Below are 22,218 nucleotides of genomic sequence, written 5' to 3'. Positions count from 1 at the left end.
TAAAAACTATGAGTCATTTTTGGTAACTAATGCAATGGATGGCAGGCAGTGAATAAGCTGCAGCTTGATGCAATCTGAAGTTGGCTTCATTAAAAGCACATTCTGCCACATTTCTCAAACGGTGTCAAAGATGCAAAGCCATTAACATCGTCTTCATCAGCATAATGAAAAAGCTGTTGGAAGCACAGTTAGTAGCAGCTGGCATGAAGGTGGACTGAGCTTTGACTGGTGAAGCAAAGGCAGCAGACAATTTAGACCTGGAATACGTCAGCAGTAGGAGTGCTGCTTCAAATCACTTAACAGTCATTATGAGAGTCTGTGCAAGGTTCAAAGTGGCCTTTGACTGGCAGCCCCACATAAATACAGGCCTTTTGCATGCATTTATTGTGTTTTTGGACGGAGATAGAATCCAGAAGCTCTTCTCACTCTGGACTCTCCTCCCTGCACACTTACAGCATTACAAACAGCTCATCCTGACTCCTGAGCAACGTGGAGGGAGGAAAAGAGGAAAAGACAGTTCAGAACACCACATGATCCGCCAACACAAAATAGAGAAAAAAGTCCAAGTGCGGTCCAGTTTACACATATAATTATTATGGTGGCTGAACATGTTAGTAAATGACAGAAGACTGAGCGCAGTAAAGGTGGATTAGTTATGTTAGACACATTGTTAGACGCACACTGCAAATCAGAACTTGAGATCCATGCATGAAACACAAAATGGGTAGCCTCAAGAATCATTCGTCATGCCAACATACACTGATCTCAAGTTAACAGTTAAAGGAAATGGTTCACTTCTGGCCCTTACAGTAGAAACGCTCTGATAACATGATTAAAAGCCGCTGAGCCCCCGCAGCAGAGAAGAAGCTAGTCCAGCACACACCCATATAGTGAAAGAGTTTCAGCATCTAGGAGGTTCCATAAACTCACAACTTTTTGAGTGACAGAATATGATGTAGGCGATAATCTCATATTAAATCATTCAGAATGTGTGATTTGCTGCAACTTAAATAAACAGATAATCAAAAGCTTTGACATTTGAAGGTGTCTCAAAAACACACTGGAGCACGAAAGGTGAGGTCTCCAGCAGACACAGTAATATTGTTAAAATTAACCATCAGCGAGTAATTCCTCGCATGAGCAGTGATAGCCAAGCTACGGGGCGCCACCTGCAGAGACGAGCTTCGACAGAGAATTCAAAGCCATCTGGTGTCAAGATAATGAACACATTGATGGATGGGTGATCTCTGAAGTGTAAAAAGATAAAATAACAACATCTAAATGGCACTTTGGTACCAGAAAACAGTCTGCAGCTATTGGAACCTCACTTGAACTAAATGCTGAGCTCTTCCATGACGCAGCTAGCCTCTTAGCTTTGCTGACAGAATGTGGTGCTGCAGTAGGCTAGTGGTGGGTACTTGGTTGGACTAACGTCTTGAGGGGCAGAATGAGGGAGGTGAGTTTGCTGCCCAGCTCACTGAGACTGGACCTCCTCCTCTCTACCACCGGCTCCTCCTTCTGTTCATCCTCCGACTGGCAGTCGGTGTTGTCGTAGGCCGTCCTGTTGGCGCGCATTCATCAGGCATTCACAAACACACTGTTCAATTGCACATTCAAGTCCAAGCATAGCCGCACAACCACAATAACCATGTGCACATGCACACATGCATATTTCATGCATATGAAGCATAACATTCGCCTTCTGTATGCAAACAAATATTTGTTGAGATATGTGATAGGAACATGTTCAAATCATTTTCTGCAATCAATGCCCAGCAACGCACAGCAATTACATGCTCCGATAATAAATAATGAACCCACAAAGCCATTTCACATTCTTTCAGATATCTGGAAGTGCTTCATTTGTGTCACCTAAGCTTCAATATTGGCTTAGCTGGAAAAATGGAACAAATTCTCTCCCCGTCATCCAAACATTTGAAAGTTATATGATGCCAACAAAAACAAAAAAGTCGACAGTCTTACTTGATGTTTACAGAAACAAAAAATAAAAATGTGCTGATATGGATTCTGATAGACACTTCCCCATGCGAGGAGGAACCAGATGCATGAAAGATGGCTGCTGGGCGTTTTAATGTCAGCGATCAATTTTATCCTGTCTCCAAGGATAACGCGCTGTTTTGAGTTTGTTCCAGCAGTCTAAGCTTTCACCTTGACTACATTATTACTGCTAATGTCACAATTACAGATATGTGCGGTTAAAAATGCTTTTTTTTTAAGTTTTGTATTATTTCCCAGAAGAAACTTGCCATTACATACATTTGATCTGACTGGACTTTTGGGAAGGTTAAAAAAAATGATTACAACCTTTGTTTTCCCTGTAAAGTTAGCATTTTAAGAACATATAATTTTGATTCCAACATTTACTACAAACTGATTTGGAGAGATGTAATTCTGACTAACCCAAAGCTGGGCAGACCGTAATCATGGCACACTAGAAAGCATCCATCTTTATGCATCTGGGTCCAGCGTGAAAGGACCTCAGCGACGCAGCCAGCGTGGTATCTTCCTCTTGGCATGTCTTACCCCTTCATCACGAGAGAGGGCTCTTCAGTGTCAACCCAGGCCGCAGAGCTAACAAAGCGTTTAAGTGGGGGGCGCGCCGTGCTCTTCCCTGCCACATTCCTGGAAACCACCGTTATCACATAGGGGCATAACAACAACAACATCCCTCATGTCATGGTACACCAAGTTTCTGGAGGTGGAGGACGAAAGCCACAGCAAACAGCTTCCCACATAGAGTGAATGCTGCTGTGTTTTCATAAAGGTAGTGTAATGTAAACAGTCCTTTTACTTGTAATTTAAGCACACTTTCCCCTTCCCATAACAGCCTACATCTGGCTTAACTGCACTTGACATGTTACAACTCAGGCAGATTTAACACAGACAAATCTACAAATACCTACCATGGTGATCGCCTAGTCAGTCGCTCCGTTTCTGCCTCTGAGCCGTCCTGTGTTTTGGACTGTGGTGGGAAAAATTTAGATATCTAAGTCACCATCATGTCAACGTGAAATGCTCAATAACAAGAAACATTCTAAACCTGGATCAGCTTGTCTGGGTGCAAACCTCTCCAGTGCAATTCCTAACAGCACCAGAACCTACATTTTACATATATTTAGGCTCGCTGTGTTATAAGCCTATCCAACAATAGTAATGCTTTGTCCTACAACGCATGTAGTTGGCCTTGAAAGCAATCCTACCTGCAGCATCAGAACTCTATGACAAAAACCTAACTCTTATTCATAGTTTAAAAGGGGATATCTTTAAGAAGGCTATGAACCGCAACTGTTAAATAGTGCAAAAAGCTCACTGGGTGTCTAAAAAATACAAAGTCCATGCTACATGATGTCCTTACCATGTCAAAGTGCATGTTGCCGGCACCAGAGCGGGGGATTGCTGCTATGCTGACCCGCCGGGTTGATGACTTTTTAGGAAAAAAAACAAACAAGAAAATTAATATATTTCTGTATCATGAACATGAACACTGATAACACATCAAGCCAACATTAGTCCTGACTGAGGCAGAGTGATGAGATCTTATATAACCAAGCTGCAGCTGACCTTGTAGTACTGTGATGTTGGCTGTTTCTTGCCACGGAAGTCATCTGAAAAGGGGAAGAGTTTAAATACCTTATATATGTGCTTTGTGTGAGCCCTCACTGAGCATACATATTGACACATACACCCCAATTCAATATGCACAAACTTATTATATTTAGTCTATGTAATATTGAGACTCAACACTAAATATGTATACATTCTTCATTTTAATTCCTACTGGATCTCTAGAGTTCCTCTGCCATTGCCAAAACATTTCATTAACTCTAGTTCTCGAAAAGAAAAAACATTGCAGCTTACATGTCATACCTCTTTCGGTTTGTGATCCAAAGGACCTCTCATTCTGCATGAGCGTCTCTCTCAGCTCAAGCAGCTCGGCGTGCTCCTTGGTGTACATCCTCCTCAGGTTCTCCACATGCTGGATCATTACCTCCACAGCCTTACCAATACGACTCTCCTGATGTTCACAAACACAAGGCTCCATTAAATCATCACAGTCAAAGTGACAGGACACCACAGGAGTGAAACTGAGTTTGGTTCAAACGTTCATCCCACCACAAAATGGGGAAAACAAATGTTAACACAAACATACACATTATCCCACCTGGTGAATAGCTCCTAACATCTCAGAGCGACTGGACACTCTGGTCATTGACTGGATGAGGATATCCAGGTTCTTCTGGAGCCTCTGGATGATCTCCATGGACTGGTTGTCATCCTCACACAGAGGGATCAGAGCCTGAGAGGACAGAACAGAAGACAGACTAGAATTAAAACCTCACAGTTGAATTCTTCTGCACACAGCTCAAGTTGCAGTTGACATCCGTAATTATCCATGGTTCGAACATGTAAAGCTACAGCTGGATGCATCACACACACACGTTCAACCTGGCAAGCACAATCAGTGTTACCAATCAGTATCCAACCAAATGTGAAATATGGTCATAATACTTGATGATCTTGATGCAAGACAACTGTCCTCATTTTGTTGTTGTCTGAAACGTGTTTAGACATGTCTTACTTGCATCAAGCCACACCATGTACTTCAGAAAACAAAGCCAAAATATGCTGTGATTTTCTTCACGTCTTGCTTTTTTTACAACATTTAAAAACCTGGAAAGGGGTTAAGGACAAATTTCAGTATTATAAAAAGCTGCACTACAAATATTTACTAGGTAATCATCCAAGATGAGAATGTATAAAACAATTAAGCAGTTTATACAAACAATTTACGGCAGAATAATATTATTTTGTCAGGGGATGGAGAAAAACAAAGCTGGAAAGCTCCATGTGTATGCAGACTGACCTGCAGTAAGCCCTGGCAGCTGGACACCTCCCTGCGGACATTCTCCTCAGCCAGGTCACGTGACCTCTCTTCCAGCCGGAGTCTCTTCTCCAGGGTGAACATGTCACACTTGAAACCCAACGCTAGGCGCTGGAACTCCGTCTGAAAACATGGAAAGGACACTTGACTCGGCACTCACTGCTGGACACATTCTGAATGTGGAATTATATCCTGCCAGCTGCAGGTGAGATCACCAACATTTCCTTGTTTGAATAAGACAGTTGTCTACTGTCAAAGACTGCATTGTTGTGCTAATGGTTAAGTTATACCAGATTCATTATGAAAGATCTAAACATTTCTGATTTCAAGATACTTTGAGTGTAATGCATTTTCTATTGGCATGTTTCTGTGTATCTTACGGGTTTCAAAAATGTATGCATACCTACAAACATGTAAACTTTTTATATCTGATAAATATTTCTGATGGGGTCACACTTAACCTGAAACAGAAGGCTGTAATAGAAATGAATGACACTTGGTATTGAGGACAAATTACAGAGAACAAATTACAGACTCATTTGCGGCTTTAAAAAAATACTCTCAAACACATTTAATCCTAAAACAAAAAAGAAACTGTCCTTAACACACCAATTATTTGCATTAATACTAGCAGCTCTCAGATCTGAAGAGTACTTACCTCTATTTCCTTGTCACTAGGGGAAAGACTGCAGAAAAAGAGACAACAGACAATCAGGGAAAATCTAACACATAAATGATTGTGTGATGTGTTACAATGATCACTTGCTGTCTTACCTGTTCCTGTCTTTAAAGGTTTCATTGGTGTCAGAGACCAGTGACGTCTCAGCTAGAGAGGAAAATAAAAAGTAGGCGTATCATGACTCAACAAATACCTGACGAAATGGTACAAACACCATTAGAGTACAAGGAGTTGTTCAAAAATGGATTTAAGACAGGTGGTAAATATATATCTATTATGTACATTGAATATATGACACGTACATTCCCTTTCAGTGGCCTTGCTGGTCTCACTTTGGTCCTCCTTATCCTTGTGCTCCTCGATGGCCTCCATGCAGCTTGACAGCTCCTGCAGGACCCGGACAAATATTACTGCCTCCCTCTGCTCCTTCTCCCCCTCCCGCTCTCCTAACTCTGATCCCTCCATTCTCACATTTCCCTCCAAATCCATATTGCTCTCTTTACTCCCTCCCTTCTCACAGCTCTTCTTCAATAGTTTTTACATAATAAAGGTGAAATGTGAAGATTCAAAGCAGCTGGCAGTGCAACTGCCTCTTGATTCTGAATGATCTGACTCTGAGTGGAGCTAAAATGAAACAAGGAACTCTCCCTTGCTCTCTCTCTCTTTTATACACACACACACACACACACGCACACACACACACACACACACACACACACACACACACACAGACACACACACACTTGCATAGCTGGAAAGACAGCATTTCATGGTGAAGGAAGATACCAATGCACCATGTCATCACTGTGATCAAATGTCAAAGACATTTAATCTTAATGACACCAGCTCCACTAAACATGAACCTGGTGTTTCATCAAACTTACTACTTCAGGTTGGTTTATGTTAAGTTTAAACAAAGTTAAATAAACTTTAGTGTTGACAGAAAACAAGTAATAGAAAAACAAATCTTAAATAAAAATGATGGATTATAGAAAAAAAAAAAAAAAACTGAACCAAAAGTAACTTTTACATTTGTATTTTTAAGAGTAGAGATCGCCATTTTAAACCCTTTCAGCCATTTGTTTGTGTTACATAACACCTGTTGCAAACTACACTATAATCAATGTCCAACCAGACCCTAAATGAAAATACATATCGACTTGGCTATAAAGTTTTATCTAAAAACAGCCACCTCATATAAAAATAAAAGTCAGTAAAATAGTTAAAACTACAGTAGAATGATCTACATAAAAGGAGTGATCAACTCCAACAGCATCAAGCAAACAACTTTAACCTCTTGTCACCATTAATATGTACAAATACAAATCGAGCAGTCAAGAAGGGGGGAGAGCAGGTCTTACCAGTTCCCTCTTATTTTTGCCACAAAGGAGGAGGGCGTCCTTTTTAGCTGCTGAAGCCTCTGAATGGCTGGGGTCAGAGGTGACGCTGCCCATGCCACTCCCCGATTGGCTGCCATGTATGAAGGATGACCGTGACTGAGGGGAGCTGCCGTCAGAGAAGGTGGTTGCTCCGCTGCTGGTGAGCTGCTCTGTCCCTGTGAAGGAAGAGTTGGTGTGTGGGTGGGTAAAGTTACACACAGATGAAAGAAGGCGTAAATAAACAGTTTAGAAATATCAAGCTCTCTCCTTCTCTCCTTCCTGGACACAGATTTGAACATTTTTCTTCCTACCTTCCATGCTGGCAGCTACTGTTGGAACCTCAGCTGTGCTGTCCTGCACACTCTCCTCTTCTTCCACCAACACAGGTAGCAGACACGTGCTGGAACACATACAGTTCATCTTTATACAAAAGCATTTACTGCGGCATTCACGGAAAAAAATAAAATAAATAAAAAATCAAATCAAATCTTTATGTCAGTACCAAAAAAATATGCAGATTGAAAAAAGCTCTCTGTGCAGAAATCACTAAAATCTTCAGGAGTCATCACTGCGGCTGGAAAGTGAAGCAGCGTTGTAACTTGAACTAACAGTTGGCATTAAAACACTCACCTGTCCTCCGCTGCTGATCTGTCTGCCGACTGGTCCTCGCTCAAGCTCTGAGATGGACAAACGTAAAGAAAGAGAAGGAGGGAGGGGGTAAGAAAATGACGGACGGACTTGCTGCACAGATTTCTACCCTGCATTAAAACAGATGGCCAGTGATTAAAGACACCCATACATCCACATACATGTAGCGTACCTGTCCCATGGCAGTGAAATACTATCTAAGCTGTACAGTAAGAGTGTGGATGAGAAAGATTGGGCTGATTCCTTATATAATGTGGAGCTTCATAGAGAGCCCTGCAGCTCTTTGAGTGTGTGTGTGTGTGTGTGTGTGTGTGTGCGTGTGTGTGTTGCTGAGAGGGGTGCTCAGAGAACACGTTAACACTGGCACAGTGCTAAGTAGTGGAGGCGGACTGCGTGCATACACAGTTGTGTGAACACACACACAATGGAGCAAGGTGAGCAGATAGAGCAATGCAATGGGATATTGTGTAATAAGTCTGCATAATATCCGTTTTGACAGTGTTCGGAATAGGTGAGAGCTGCCTCACCATTTTCTAAATACAAAACCTGAGACTTGAATGCCACTGTATATCCCTGGGCCTCATTTGTAAATTTCATTTATGTTCCATTTTGATCTTTAATATGAAGCAGAAAACCATGTTATTTATAAAAGCTTACTTTGACTTGGAAATGATCTCATCTCAAAGCAAAGTCAACACTCCACTTCAGTGACTGTCCTGCTGGTTATGTAGGGGTATTGCAGTTTGCGACACATGCGCATCAAAACCTGTGGTGGACTTTGCAAGGTTTTTCAACGCTCAGCATCTTTTATGAATCTAACTTAAGCACAGTCTCAGAAATGATTTTAAGACGAAGTTCAAGTATAAATTGAAGAAATCTTTTTACAAATAAGGCCCAAGGAAAGAAAAAGAAAAACTGCTCAGTTACCTTTAAGCATCCTTACATTTATCGCATTCAAATCCAGCACCACGTTAATTGATCTGAACTAACATTCTTTCCAAAAAGCTGATATAATCCAACCCTCCAAAATGTTGTGAACTTGCTCATCAAGCTTATTTGCTAAATAATACAGTGGTTTCCAATACTTGTAGCAGATTCCGCAGCCAAAGTCTTTCCGGAACTGGTGAAGTGTACGGTGATAAATAATGACCGGGCTGTTGGCAAAATGCCACTTATGTTCCTGGATACTTGAATCTAACTGAATCTCACCAACACATTTCCCCCAAAAAAGACAAAAGGCGACGACAGAAGCGGTAAATGAAGGTACATATTTAAGACACAACTAAATGTAATTTAAGACCTATGTGCAAAATATGGACGTATACAAGACTTTTTAAGTCCTAAAATTAAGATTAGATTAATTAAGACAAATTTTAGACTTTTTAAGACTCCGCAGAAACCCTGTTTAAGACATTTAAAACCGGGAGTTCATTCTTAATCATCAAACATTTTCTCCACCAGGCTTCTGTGAGTGTAAAAGAGGATTTTATTAACATGCTGAACACACCCACAGCTTCAAAGCTCGTCTTTCTTGGCTCCCCTCAGACTCCCTCTCAGTAGGGAGGCCGTCCAGCATGTCACCAGCAGGCAGGAGACTAAATAAACCAACGGATCGATCTCTCAGCAGGATACAAAGCAGGCTGTTGTGAAACAGCATCAAAACACAAGTGGGCCTCACCTCTAACATGTACACACTGCAAGCCCGTGTGAGGCTGAGGCTAGGCATAATTACCATCAAGCAGTCTTATTGTATGGACTGTATACATCCAAGCCTCTCATTGTAAACACTAATTGGTCCAAGGGGGGAGATGATACAGTGAAGATCCATTGTGTCCAGACCTTTGCTAATGAGCTTCGGAACATCACCATCATTAATCAAGTAAAAGGGCCAAACATTTGCGATTTCAGCTCATCAAAAATTACGATTTGTCTTTTCTTCATTTTAAATAAAGAATTCAACAAAAGACGTAATCAGTTACTTAAATTATCAACTAAAGCAACATGATGTAGAAATGGGTATTTAATGCAATTTGGTGCGGCCCCAAAAGTTTCTGAGTACAACACCACTGATGTAAGTACAAATCCCCGATCTGTAACAAGTAGTGTAGGTGCTAACTACAAACAAAACTCATTACGTCTTAACAATGTTACATGCTAAAAACTTGTATCTTGAAGTAAACATGTATGTTAAGCTGAAGCTCACTGAAGTTACACAGTTCAGACACAAGTGATGGGGGGCCGAGTGGCTGAGACACCATTCACCCTATTACAAGCAGTTATTGTAAAAAGGTAATGGATGTTCATTAGTTACATGTATGAAAGTAATGAATGGTATCCTATTTCAACCTTCTTTGAGCTGATCTGATCATATATTCCATATTGTCTTTTGTGCAGTGCTAGATCCTACCTTTAGGAAATCTAAAGCAATTCAACTCTAAGTAAACGTCACAGTAATGAAAGCACTTTTACACCGACACCACAGAGAGACATATAAAGGACTTTGTACTTGCCTCCTTTGGCAGTAGCGTTCAAGGAAGCAAATAGCCCATGCTGTGACCCCCATTAGCTTTAGTCATTATTAGAATGATAGCCACCTGATTCCATGAGCTTTCCCTTCATTTTACATCTCTGCCCTCTCCTCTCCTCCTTGCCCAGGTGAGGACTCCCTCTCAGTCTTTCTGAAGGAAAGCCAGCCCCCACCCTGCCCACTGAAATCCACCTCACTTCAAAACACACCTACTCCCACTCAGCAGTGTCACACATAAAGAGGCAGAGAGAATAGAGAAAGAGAGAAGGGTCCAAAAGAGGAAGGGGAAGCAGTGGGGAGCTGCTGCTAAAGAGAATAGAGGAAGTTCTATTCCCTCACCCATTAAAACACTTCTTCTCTGCTACTAACCTTTGAACGTCTCATGGCTGCTGTGCTGGAGTCCGCCTCGCCGTCTTTTGCTTCTTCTCCCCTGTGGTCCTCACTGGTCGGCTGGGTGCTAACCACAGGTCAAAGGTCAACCGTCAAATACTATTCATTTTCTTAGGCTTGATTTATACTTCAGATACACTTTCTATTTATCTAATAAGGTACAACTGTTTGAGACAGTATGAGAGATGAGGAACAGCCAGTCTCTTTGTAGGTGGACTGAACCTATGCAAAGCGTGGCTGCAGAGATGCCAATTAGGCTGCACACTCCTCCCACAGCAAGGAAAACACCCATTTGACTAGCAAATGTGGACCAAGTCATAGGGAAATGACGCAACTCTGTAAAATGGTGACTTCAACTTTGATGAGAACACCCATCTACTTCACATCTAGCAGGGAGGGTCTACGCTGCTATGAAAATGAGTCAGGATGCTGGATGAGGCTATGTGGTAATGTCAGATTCAAGTCAGTATGGAGGCTTCTATTTTGTGGGGTTCTCTTATACAAACAGCAATTCCACAGGTGTGTCTGTGGATTAAGTTCCTGTTTAGGTGTGATGGAGGCAATAACTATGGAGCGGTAGCTTTATCAACCATCTCAGTGGGTAATTCTTGTTAGGTCACCAGCTTATGAATCATATGTAGTGATTGAACTTCCTTTTTCTTTTCCCCCCAGTTTCTGCATTCTTTATTTTGAAAAATCCTGTTGTGTCATTCAGAAATTAAGTCAGATGTGTCATGGACCTGGTGTATAATCTGCTGTGTCATCTAACCATTTGTTCTCGTCATCCAGATTTGCAATTCTTTTGATTTGGCTGTAAGAAAGTAGTTGAAATGCTAAACCACATCTTTGTGGATTTAACGCTTGAAAAGTAACTTGTGATTAAAGCCATTATGAAAAAAATGGAAAATTCTTGACCTTGGTGCCCCCTAGGGGTATCACCAAAAAAAGACACAGAACATGAATAAAAATAAAATATCAACCAGTACTTCAATGCACTCAGCAATACTTCATATGATTTGGAATTTGCATGAGAAGAAAGGCAGCTCAATACTCTCCAGTACTGTCCAGTCTATAAAGTATAACATTAATTTCTTAATTCACCTCTCAGTCTGGGTAATGGTCTCATCTGGTCCAGGTGATGTGCTGACAGGGGGAACCATCTCAGCTGCTGAAGGAGGGGTGCTGCCAAGTGTAACGCTTTGGTCCTGCTCAGAAGTGTTGGTCGGATTTTGGGCAGAAACACAGGGGGGAGACTCTTTAGTCTCAGGGGCGTCGGCATCTGCTTAAAGAAGAAAACAAGAGAATAACAACTTTAACACCAAAATTAGCAACGGAAAACCCAATAGGTGTTTTAGACTAGCAGAGACTGGAGGAAATGTATTAACAAGCCAGTGGCCTTAACGTCATCGCACATCATATTCTCGTGTCTTGGTTGGCTGTGTTCACCTGGATTTGTGTTTTATAACAGCTGTTGAGAGCCACAGCCGATAACAACCTGTAATCTTGATGAGTCAGCAGTAGTCACATGTATTTGAGTTATTAGCAGTTATAATTTACTGTATTGAGTTCATACATGTACCAGGGTGTATTTTGACAACACCTGAAAACATGGCTTGCATGCAAATGTAGTACATTAGCTTCAATGTTTGACTTCATGTAGTGTAAAAGCGGGTTTAACACCCCACATATGTTCATATAGAAATAAGACATGCACTACAACAGCATTTTAGTAGTATTGACTGATACAATAATGAAGTTGAATAGTCGATTAATCTAAGAAAAGGTGTCATATTATTTCATCCAATAAAAATAATCAATTCTCATCCAAAAGGTCTCAAATAACCCAGGGGTGGGTGAAAAAATAGGTCTCTACTGGCTCTCAGAAACTGGACTGACTGGATAAAACACCCAACAAGCTTGTCTGAGCTTGAGATGCTGTTTGAGTGCAGTAAGAATGCTCTAGCAAGGATAACTGGAGTTTTCTTCTCTAGTTCATTTAAATTCTGCTTATTAAAAACGCAGGAAAACATAGAAAATGATTGTTTTTAAAAATGCAGTAAGTGATTGCACAAAGCTGTTGTGGCATTTTGCTTAAAAAAAAAGAAGAAGACAAAACTGTGTTCATACCGTGGGATTTAGGTGAGTCTGACCTTTATCTTGCAAGATTTAATAAAGTTCTCTCTCCTCTAAACAAACAGCAAACATAAAATGTGAGTCAGGAAATGACTCACTCTTTGGTTAAGTTGTAAATGCACACAGTATGGAGACTAGCTGACAGTAGGGGCAGAAGAAATGAAACAGAAAGGGAGCGTGTGATCCACACAGAGAGTGAACTACAGAGAGCGAGATAGAAAGAGAGAGGGTGGTGGAGATCTTACTGTTGTTCTCTGAGTGGGACCGATCGGGGAGAGCATCCGCCTCTGGGTGTCTAAAGCTGACAGCTTGTGAGTGGGCGCTCAATGGTACTGCAGCCTCTTCCTGAAAGCACGCACATGCATACACACATGCATACACACATAATGATAAATATTCAGCAAGGAAAGGGGTGAAAAGATCAAATAAGCAACACACATTAAGCATGAACCAAACACAAGGCCCATGGTTCACAGAAACAAATCTTTGTCAGATGAGAAGACATTGCAAAATAAGTCAACATCATCTAGTGGCTGATGGACAGCACAAAGCATCTGTTTAATCAGTGATGGATCGTTGGGAAGACCCCCAATTAATGCCATCTTCACAGGAATTCAAAGCAAACATCACCGACTGCAGCATGATGGAGTGTTTGAATTCGTTTTACCAACCTAGCAGGCATGAAATACATAAGCATCGAGGACGGCAAGTGAGTAGAATACAAAACACCCAAGATCAGAAAGTGTGACGAGAGATTGAGATTATAGTTAATTAACGTGCAGTATGCATTGTTATTTTGAATATATTAATTTTTACCCTTTAACCTTAGTGTAACCCAAAGTTTCATCAGTCATTCTTTATAAGGAAGTGGAAAGCTTTAACACAAACACACAGACTGCTGCCTTTGACCGGAGGCTGTGGATTATGATGATGTGAAGAGTTATTTGGTAGGCAAATGGTAGAAAGAGAAAAAGAAAGAGATAGAGTGCAGACTGAAGTTTAAGAGAGGAATACGAGACGAGGAGCAAATACAACACATGGAAGCAATTACATTAACATTAGATTCATAAGAAAGTAATACAGGGTAATATTGCCAAACATTATTTTAGATCATTTTTTCTACCTTTCAGGCAGGCATTGCTTCCCATTCATTACAGAGTAGTTGTAAAATAACTATAGTAAATTAAGACCACAGATGTCCATAACATTACAGAGACTGGTTTGAGAGCCCTCCTGGTTGATGATGAGTTCAAGGACAGCCCCATAGCTGACATATGTAATTGAAAACTTGGAAATGTAATATGTAGCATCCTTATAATCACTTAGATAAATAGCTTGCAAAAAAGCCTCTGCTTGTAACTGTATGAACAAACAAGTGCGATGGATGTGATCAGAACTTAGATCAGAATAAATATGCACTGAGATGAACTATTCATCACCTGCAAGTTTCAAACTAGTTGTCATACAGTATTGAGATTAATAAGAAATTCAGCAGCAGCTTGAAAGGTTTGTCTAATTCTAAGTACAAAGAATTTGTAATTAATGGATTCAAACATGCCACAACAGACAAACATGACCCTTTAAAGTTACATCCAATTTTAATTTAATTTCAAAGAATTTTCCAAATCTCCTTTGACGTTGTTAATCATAACTTTAAAAACTTCCTACTTCCTTCCCACCATTAGAAGGAAAATACATAGTTATGCCTATCCCAGTAAAGATCTGTATGCCAACTATTTTCAAATAGGAATGCAAGCTGAGAAACAAATCTGTTTGGAACTGTCCAGCTTCTTGCTGACACACACTTAAACACCTGTCACACACCTGGCAACTTCCCAGTACAACTACAGTCATCTATTGTTGGCCTCTAAGCAGGTTGAGATTCAGTGTCTTGCTCAGATGAAAGTGATCCCGATTCTGCATGAGAAACTTTTACATAATCCTGAAATCCCATACGGCCACAACTGGTGTTATGATAATCACATGTAAACCATCACAAACTCATTTGAACATGTGGCTTCCAGGTGTTGAAAGATGCTTACATTCAGTTTGGCTAAATTTTCACAGATTTGTTTCAAGGAAATATCTCCTCATCTTCATCTCATTTATTAAAGATGATCTTCCAGCAACTTTAAGAAGTTTTCTGAAGTTATCTTGTCAACGCTTCAGGGATGCAAAATTGTCCATTCATTAACATGCATGTTAGAGATCTAAGAAATTATTCTTGTCCATTTAGTAAAATACTATGAAAGACTAAATTTACCTGTGCAGATTGACAGTTCACATCAGGCTCTGACTCGGTGTGGGTTGCAGAGCCTGTAACAGATACAGAGGAAGAAAAAGAGGAAATCTTATACAAATCAGGAAACAAATTGTCAGAAAAGGCCAGACAAAGAAGCTGTTCATTAAAAACCCCAACCTTCATCCATCTACAGGGGTTAATCGCCATACAAAAAAATGCAACCCCACCTTTTACCATAAAGGGTCAGGTTGTCTATTGTGTAAGGCATTGCGCTGGGGGAGGGGCAGAGATTCTAAAATACCATGCATGGCTAAGGTGGCATTAATGACCACATTCGCACTATGGTTCTTCTTTCTCTTTGCCTGCCAGCCGCTCATGCAAGCAGAGGAATGGAGGATTACTGAGCTCACTTCGTGGCCTTAGACCGGTCGTACACCTGGCCATACAAGGACCTTGAGGAAGAGAGGATTTCTCACACGCACACACACAGATACACGCACACACACACACACACACACACACACACACACACACACAGTATAAGACTAAGGCCACAACATCCATAGAAGGCAGGGGTCTACTTCCATGGCCACAGACTGTGTGTATCCTTACAGTGAGCGGGTGTGTGTACTATGCTGGTGCTTCAAGGGTGGCTGAGTGCCCTGTGACTCCCATGGATTACAGGGGGATAATCCACACAGTCACTCTCACACATACGCACACACACACAAATCAACACTCAAAGACAATAACAGTCACTAAGCTGTTCTTCACTTTTAGAGTTCGTCCCTTGAAGTACTTTGTCAGACCGAGGAAACCTGCATACTGGTGCATCTATCGGTAATCAATAACAGTGTGCATATTCTTAAAAATAATAGCACACATTAAAAAAATTTAGTTTAGCTTTTCATTGCTACGTACAGAAACATCTGGACATTCAAGTAGATATAGCTAAAACCAAAAAGGTACCAAGTGCTTATTTAAAGTTAACTTGTTTGAGTCGCACATCACAATAAAGTGAAGTTGTGTGAATATACAACAGTATTATGTTTCAATAACCAGCAAATTTGGGAAATGTTCATGTACAGTTTTGATGTTCAAACTATGGCTTCAATTTTCTCATGCTAAGAGGACAGGGGATGTACTAGCTCACATTCTTGTTGCATGACACTAGGTCAAGGCTTATTTCTATTGTTAATCCTACTGCGTCGGATTCAGAGATAGGAAAAGGGTGAGCAGAGGTCAGAATGGGGCTACAAAAATATTAAACTGTATTTAGCCCTATTTGGTTTGATTTATGAGGTTCCAGTAAGCCCTGGGCTAATTCTGGTGTAAACTTGGTTTAAAAGGCTCCAGGAAGACTGCTCAAAGTTCTCAACTTTAACTGGAACAAATTCAGAAGATTTAATCTGTTGAGAGCCAATTCAAAATGAATAGCTAACGGCTGCTACCAGTAGTATTAGATTTAGTAGTTCTGTATTGGATCTGTGTCATATAACCCATCAAGATACTATATTAAATACATATAGAAAAAGTTTTTCATGATTTTTGTTCTTGAAAAGAAAAAAAGTTTTAATAGTGACTTAAAGTGTTGAGATTTTGACTGGTGGTCATTCTGTCCACCTTTGTGACCCCACTCACCTTGACTCCCTCCTGCTCCACCGTGCCCTGACTGGGCCTCCCCAGAGAGGGCAGACAGAGGAGTGGAAGTGTCCCTCACTTCTCCCTCTCCTGCTCTGTCCACCACCATCCACTTCTCTTCCCCGTCTTCTTCTTCACCCCTGTCTGCTAATTTAGCTGCCGTGTCTTCCGGCCGACTGTCCGGTTGACCACCTTGTTCTCTGCAATTTCTCTCTGCTAACTCGTTCTTCAGGAAGTCTTGAAGGGCAAACTCCTCATCCCAGTCCAAGTCATCTCCAGGCTAAACAGAAAAAAATGACCAAAGAGAAAAACAAGGTCTCAATAAAAAAGATGCACAAAAACCTACAGCAAATCCCACTGTGGCAAAATCCAACTGCAGGATACAGGTGATAAAGCTGACGTTGAGCAGTGACAGCTATCATGGTTAAACTACTGCGGAAAAAGTCAAACTTTTCTAAAGGATGACAGCTTTGTTAAAAGGGTCATCCTTAGGAAAAGTTTTACACAGCAAAAAATAACAGTTATATATTATGTTCCCTTTGTTGATTAAGAACAATAAAAAATATAAATAAATCTAAGGGTTATTCCCTGATCTGGAGCTATACATAATCATTTCAAAGACATAACCGGGTTTTTTTATCAAAGCACAACTTGTTTACTGTGCTCAAATCTATCCACTATACCTCAGCACCTAGTTCATTATGCTTTGCAGTGAAAACAATCCTAGTGTTATGGAAATGTTCAAGCATGCTTCAGTGTATTTTGTGCGAGGAGCAGTGCGTAGGTGTGTGGCTGCATCTGATTCCGTGTTTGTGCGCAAATGTCCACTTCAGCCGCCAACTCGCACTCAGCTCTTTTCTAGCAGATACTCCATCTGTCTGAATACAGCTCTGTGTACAGCTTGCTATGCGAGCCCTTAGATATCCTTCTATTGGGGTAACTAAATGTTAATACATGCAAAAACACATACATGTAAATGATTAAAGTGTAATACAAACCTTGACCTTAATGCCAGTGACCTTAATATCAGTAAACATCTAACGAGTGAACTTGACCTCCCACACAGTGTACATCCATGTATACTGGACACTATAAATTCTGAGAATGGTGGAGCCAAGTAGCTGCTGCTGTTGATCAAATATGCATTTATAGATTTGAGGCCCATGACTCAGCCTGCCCTTCCTCTCTGACCTCTTCCTCTGGTGCAGGTGTCTGGGATGAGGCCTCTCTGCTGTCCTGAGGCGTCTTTAGCTGCTCCAGCTCCTCACACAGCTGCCGCTTCTGGTTCTCCTGCTCCTGCACCCTGCATACAGCAGTACAAAATGTTCATTAAAAACAACTGCAGAATCTTTGGTTTTTCCCAGGAAATGTGGCAGAAACACAACATCTTTGCTGTTCAGAGAAATATGAAATCCTATTTTCGAAGACAGTACAGCGGACATACTGTACCCAATCCGCAGGCCCATGCAGTGTCCCATTCTGTTGCCCAGGGTGACCACCGCCAGTTCTCCGACTGGCCCAGTAACAGTTTCTTCACTTAGCGGTTTTGTAGATCCAATACCAGCGCAACCTTCTAATCTCAGCCTACGCACAGAACTTCAAATGTGTTCTACAACAAATCCCTGATCCTAGCCCAGTCTTATTATTCAGTCTTCACCTCAACAGTATGCCTTAGTCCCAGCACTCCAGGGCAGGAGGTACAACTATTACTTACAATCAGTACCTGCAGTTTCCCTTACTCCCTAAACTACATCAAATTTCCTGAGTTTACCCTGGCAAACTAAGCAACAGTAAATCCCAGCTGGACAGCCTGACCAGTTCCCCCTCTCTGGTCTGATACTGTACCACGCTAGCTCTGTTATATATCTGAAGGGGATGGCCGTCTCCATGAACACACACATAAACAGACAGACAGACAGACAGACAGAGACACACACACACACTCAAAAGGCGAGGCAAGACCATCTACAAAGAATGAGGTCCAGAATTGGCCCAGACTCTGACTTAGTGAGGCGGGTTCTTTGAGGTCACTGAGGTCAGCAATGATTGACAGGTTTTTCCCCGACTCAACACAACGGAGACACAGCACTGGAGAGCAGAAAGACCCACATTGCAGGTGTCTGCCATCAAGTAATGTGTGGTGTTAATTATGTAGAGTCTCAGAAAGTTGTAGAAATGTGGACTTCTCTGATCGGCAGATCTCCTATGACAGCAGAAATAACTTCACTAGTTGCATAAAATCCTCTTAAGCGTTGCCAAGTAACTTTTAAATCAATTCAGACCATGTCGCATTTGAGATTCCTGAGAGCTCTGCAAGCACCCAAACAAGCTTACAGAGACAGCTATAGGCTCGTATGGACTTGGAAAGTCAGCTAGGCTAACCTAATAGGTCACTCTGTTTAAGGGCAAGATATCAACATCTATCTCCCTTACTAATGTCCTATTCAGTGACATCAGTATTACTTAGCCAGAAAATGAATTCTTTAGCTCTGCCTACTAGGGTTTAAAATCAACCAATGAGATTACTGTGACACAAGAGAAACTCCAGCTTAAAGAAATGCTTTCCTACCTTACAGGCTAGTTGTTTTTAAAAACGCAAGCACAAGATCCATTGCAAATCTATTCTCTTCCATCTTCCTGTGGTATTTCTCTTTCACCCTCCTCCGCGCTCATACCACATTCTCAAACATCACTCACTTCAGCAGCTCACATATTTGCCCACTGCCCACTGATTTTCAGACACCGCCACACATGCACAGGGAGCCCAGACAAAGATCTGCTCACCTGACGGAAAGGTGCAGGATCTCGGTGCGGGACCTCCTCATGTTACTGGCCATTTTGATCAGTTCCTTCTCCAGCGAGTCGGTGTACTGGGCCAGCTGGTCCAGGCTGAGGGCCCAGTCTGCCCTTTTGGAGTCCAGGTCGGCCTGCACGGTCTGTAGGATGACAAGGCCGAGGAGTCAGCCTCCCGCTGGGGTGAAAGGCCGCAGGCAGCCGTGCAGCCCGAATAACCGAGTTTCTTTTATGCCTCTGAAAAGTTCTGACACCTAACTAACACACAGTTTTTCCATGTCAGCCAGCAGCACGCTGAAGAACCAGCCGAAGACTGAGTTGCCCTGGTACAGCTCTGCTCCACTAATGATTTCGGTCTCATTTGGTATGTTTACTGCTGTATGGCAGTACGTGGCTAATGAATGCAGAGTGGCAACAATGCAGGAGGAGGGGGTGATAGAGAGTGAGAGAGAGAAAAAGAGAGAGATACAGAAAGTTGGTGTGAGGGAGGAGGGGAGTGGGCTGTGTTCATGGTACAACACACTGACTAAATAGCACTGCTTGGATGGGGCCTGTTTGAGAGTTATGTAAGTGAGAGCTCTCCAGAGAGGAGAGATAGTGGGTGGGAAGGACAGAAAGAGCAGATACGCAGTGATAGATAGAAAAAGAGCAACAGGTGGAGGGAGAGAAAGACAGAAATCACATTACATAATTTAATGATTCATATTAAAAAAAGGTACTAAAATGGCCCTTTCCAGTCTGAAATGAACCCGTACATATTTACAAAGCATCTAACCCTGCAGTACAGTGTTAACATGAGACTTTTCTTTAGCTTATGTCAAGACCTTTAGGTAGGCTGACACTGAACAACATCTTTAAAAATCTGTCTGTGAAAGCATGTGAGTGGATGTGACCTGAAGATTGGCGCCTGTGTTGCCCCCTGGCTGTGCGTGGTCGTCCAACAAGCCTCTAACTGAAGACAAGACAGATGCAGTTTCCTCTGTGAAATCCCTTTTCTGAGAGACATAAAGAGAGTGGCGAGAGAAAAATACTGTAAGATGGAAAGTCAATATGCACACACTGCTTGAGACAAACGCACAACTAACGTCATGTTTGTTTATTGAATTTGACTGAAACTTTAAGGTAATCGTCAACTCTCATTGTAGCTAAAAAGTTAATCCAACTTGTGTTTCCTGTTATTCTAAACTACTTCTTAAAGTTTAAATCCAGTCTGTATCTGAAAGGAGGACCTGAAACATTCAAATGCCATACCAAAGAGGTACAATACATTATATGCTACTGCCATGCTGGTTTTGTGTTGACTGGAACAGAATGACATTTACATTCAAAGCAGTCATTTGCAAGTCAAAGTGTTTTATATAACACTTTACGAGAGGAAAATGGGTTTGTTATACAGATGCAATTACCCACTATTCACCAATCTAAAGTCAATTAAAGAATTTAAGTGCAAGTCAGGGTTCACTTAATCAAACTTGTTACCAGTTTGTTTAGAAGGCTCTTGAACTCCTTGGCCATGTGTTCAGGGCTGGGTCCCTGCAGCATCAGCAGCACCTCCCTGTCAAGCGTCTCATCCAGCGGGGAGGCAAAGCTCATAGTGGTGGAAAAATGGTCAAGTCCATTGAGGGCCTGCAGGATAAAGCAATATACTTACACAAACAAGTCAGCAGACTTACAGTAAAACAGTCACCACTCATCTGATTATTACATAGAGGCTGGACTTTGCAAAGTACACAAAATGTGAAGAGCTGCAGCTATATCTTCAGACAGTGCTTTGCATTGTGCGTCAAGTGAGAGAAGCCCTACAGCACGAGGAAGAAAAACATTGAGAGATGAATCACCTGCCTGTAGGCATAAATAACCTTCTCATGAGCCAGCAGGGATCAGAGGAACTATAAACTGAGATTACACAACATTACCAAAACTATCCTAAATACTAGTTCCTGTTCAAGTGGTTTGTCGGTGTACATGCTGTATCTGTGTGGGATGCAATCAAGCTTATATGTGCAACAGTTTGGTTACTACAAGAAGATATCCAAGATGTGTAGTCGCCATGAGTTCAATGTGTCTGCGGTATAAAAGACCAAAACATTGTGTACAAAGAAAAAGAATCAGTGTCAGAATAACAGACAAAATAAGAGAAAAAGGAACAGGTGGTTATGAGATAAGAGAATGAGAGCAAGAGGGAGAGAGAACAAATAATAGAAAGCATAAAAGAGGAGGGAAGCAAATGAAAGAGACAGATTAAGAGTAAGGGAGCGCTGACCTCCAGTGGTGACTGTGCCAGAGCCAGTTCTGTCTGCAGGGATCCTGAGCTGCTCTGGTTCAACCTGTAGGCCACCGACAGGGACAGACCAGCACTGTGACAGAGTGAAGAGGTGGGGTGCAAACAAGGTACAAAAAAATTTATAATTTCTAGAGATGATGGTAAAGGACACATTTGTGCAACATGTGCAAAAAGAAAAAGTATTTGTTTTAGATATAAAAGATACTATTTTTGGCTTAGAAGGTCTCTCTCCCAAGAATTAATAGTGTGATAAAATAAAACTAGGCTAATGTCTACATCCTTAGTTGTAATCGTTAATATCTTAAACATGGTCAATTCAAGGCTATTCGTAATTCACTTACCTAGCTAGGTCTGGATGCATCATCTGTATCTGGTTCTCCAGCTTGCTCTTGTCTGCTCTCAGCAGCTAGAAGCAACAACAGAGATCGCACCATGACTCAGCTCACCCCTTTAGTTATTTACAGGCTAACCACGTGTCCTGCCGTTAGCCCAGTCGAACAACCCTGTTGACTTTAAGACCAGTGTGTGGAAGCAGGTGATTTAATTCCCACAGTTGGTCAGCCAATGACACACAGCTGATAATTGTATAAACACAATGG

At 41.5% G+C, this 22,218-nt stretch overlaps 1 protein-coding gene across 13 annotated transcripts in view; it reads right to left on the bottom strand.

Moving 5' to 3' along the window:
• lrmp (lymphoid-restricted membrane protein) overlaps positions 1 to 22,218 on the bottom strand; it is a 33,574-nt gene that overhangs the window by 1,708 nt on the left and 9,648 nt on the right. For 5 of the 13 annotated variants that reach the window (XM_030439503.1, XM_030439501.1, XM_030439506.1 and 2 more), the window contains exons 13-37: positions 21,961 to 22,025; positions 21,599 to 21,692; positions 20,815 to 20,961; positions 20,229 to 20,330; positions 19,327 to 19,478; positions 17,734 to 17,845; positions 16,543 to 16,822; positions 14,923 to 14,975; positions 12,905 to 13,004; positions 11,628 to 11,808; positions 10,506 to 10,593; positions 7,592 to 7,638; positions 7,273 to 7,361; positions 6,944 to 7,137; positions 5,885 to 5,969; positions 5,678 to 5,729; positions 5,562 to 5,589; positions 4,886 to 5,026; positions 4,184 to 4,318; positions 3,880 to 4,036; positions 3,583 to 3,626; positions 3,377 to 3,445; positions 2,925 to 2,983; positions 2,545 to 2,643; positions 1,433 to 1,561 (exon numbers count right to left, since the gene is read on the bottom strand). In XM_030439503.1, coding sequence (XP_030295363.1) covers positions 1,433 to 1,561; positions 2,545 to 2,643; positions 2,925 to 2,983; positions 3,377 to 3,445; positions 3,583 to 3,626; positions 3,880 to 4,036; positions 4,184 to 4,318; positions 4,886 to 5,026; positions 5,562 to 5,589; positions 5,678 to 5,729; positions 5,885 to 5,969; positions 6,944 to 7,137; positions 7,273 to 7,361; positions 7,592 to 7,638; positions 10,506 to 10,593; positions 11,628 to 11,808; positions 12,905 to 13,004; positions 14,923 to 14,975; positions 16,543 to 16,822; positions 17,734 to 17,845; positions 19,327 to 19,478; positions 20,229 to 20,330; positions 20,815 to 20,961; positions 21,599 to 21,692; positions 21,961 to 22,025 — 2,702 coding nt within the window. Of the gene's footprint in view, positions 1 to 453; positions 1,562 to 2,544; positions 2,644 to 2,924; positions 2,984 to 3,376; positions 3,446 to 3,582; positions 3,627 to 3,879; positions 4,037 to 4,183; positions 4,319 to 4,885; positions 5,027 to 5,561; positions 5,590 to 5,677; positions 5,730 to 5,884; positions 5,970 to 6,943; positions 7,138 to 7,272; positions 7,362 to 7,591; positions 7,639 to 10,505; positions 10,594 to 11,627; positions 11,809 to 12,904; positions 13,005 to 14,922; positions 14,976 to 16,542; positions 16,823 to 17,733; positions 17,846 to 19,326; positions 19,479 to 20,228; positions 20,331 to 20,814; positions 20,962 to 21,598; positions 21,693 to 21,960; positions 22,026 to 22,218 lie in introns of all 13 variants that reach the window. The other 8 variants (XR_003986673.1, XM_030439511.1, XM_030439508.1 and 5 more) reach the window with 8 other exon arrangements.

This window comes from Sparus aurata, chromosome 14 (assembly GCF_900880675.1).
Source record: "Sparus aurata chromosome 14, fSpaAur1.1, whole genome shotgun sequence".
NCBI lineage: Eukaryota > Metazoa > Chordata > Actinopteri > Spariformes > Sparidae > Sparus > Sparus aurata.
Note: the sequence above shows the minus strand (reverse complement) of the source record. Positions and strands in the feature narration are given on the sequence as shown.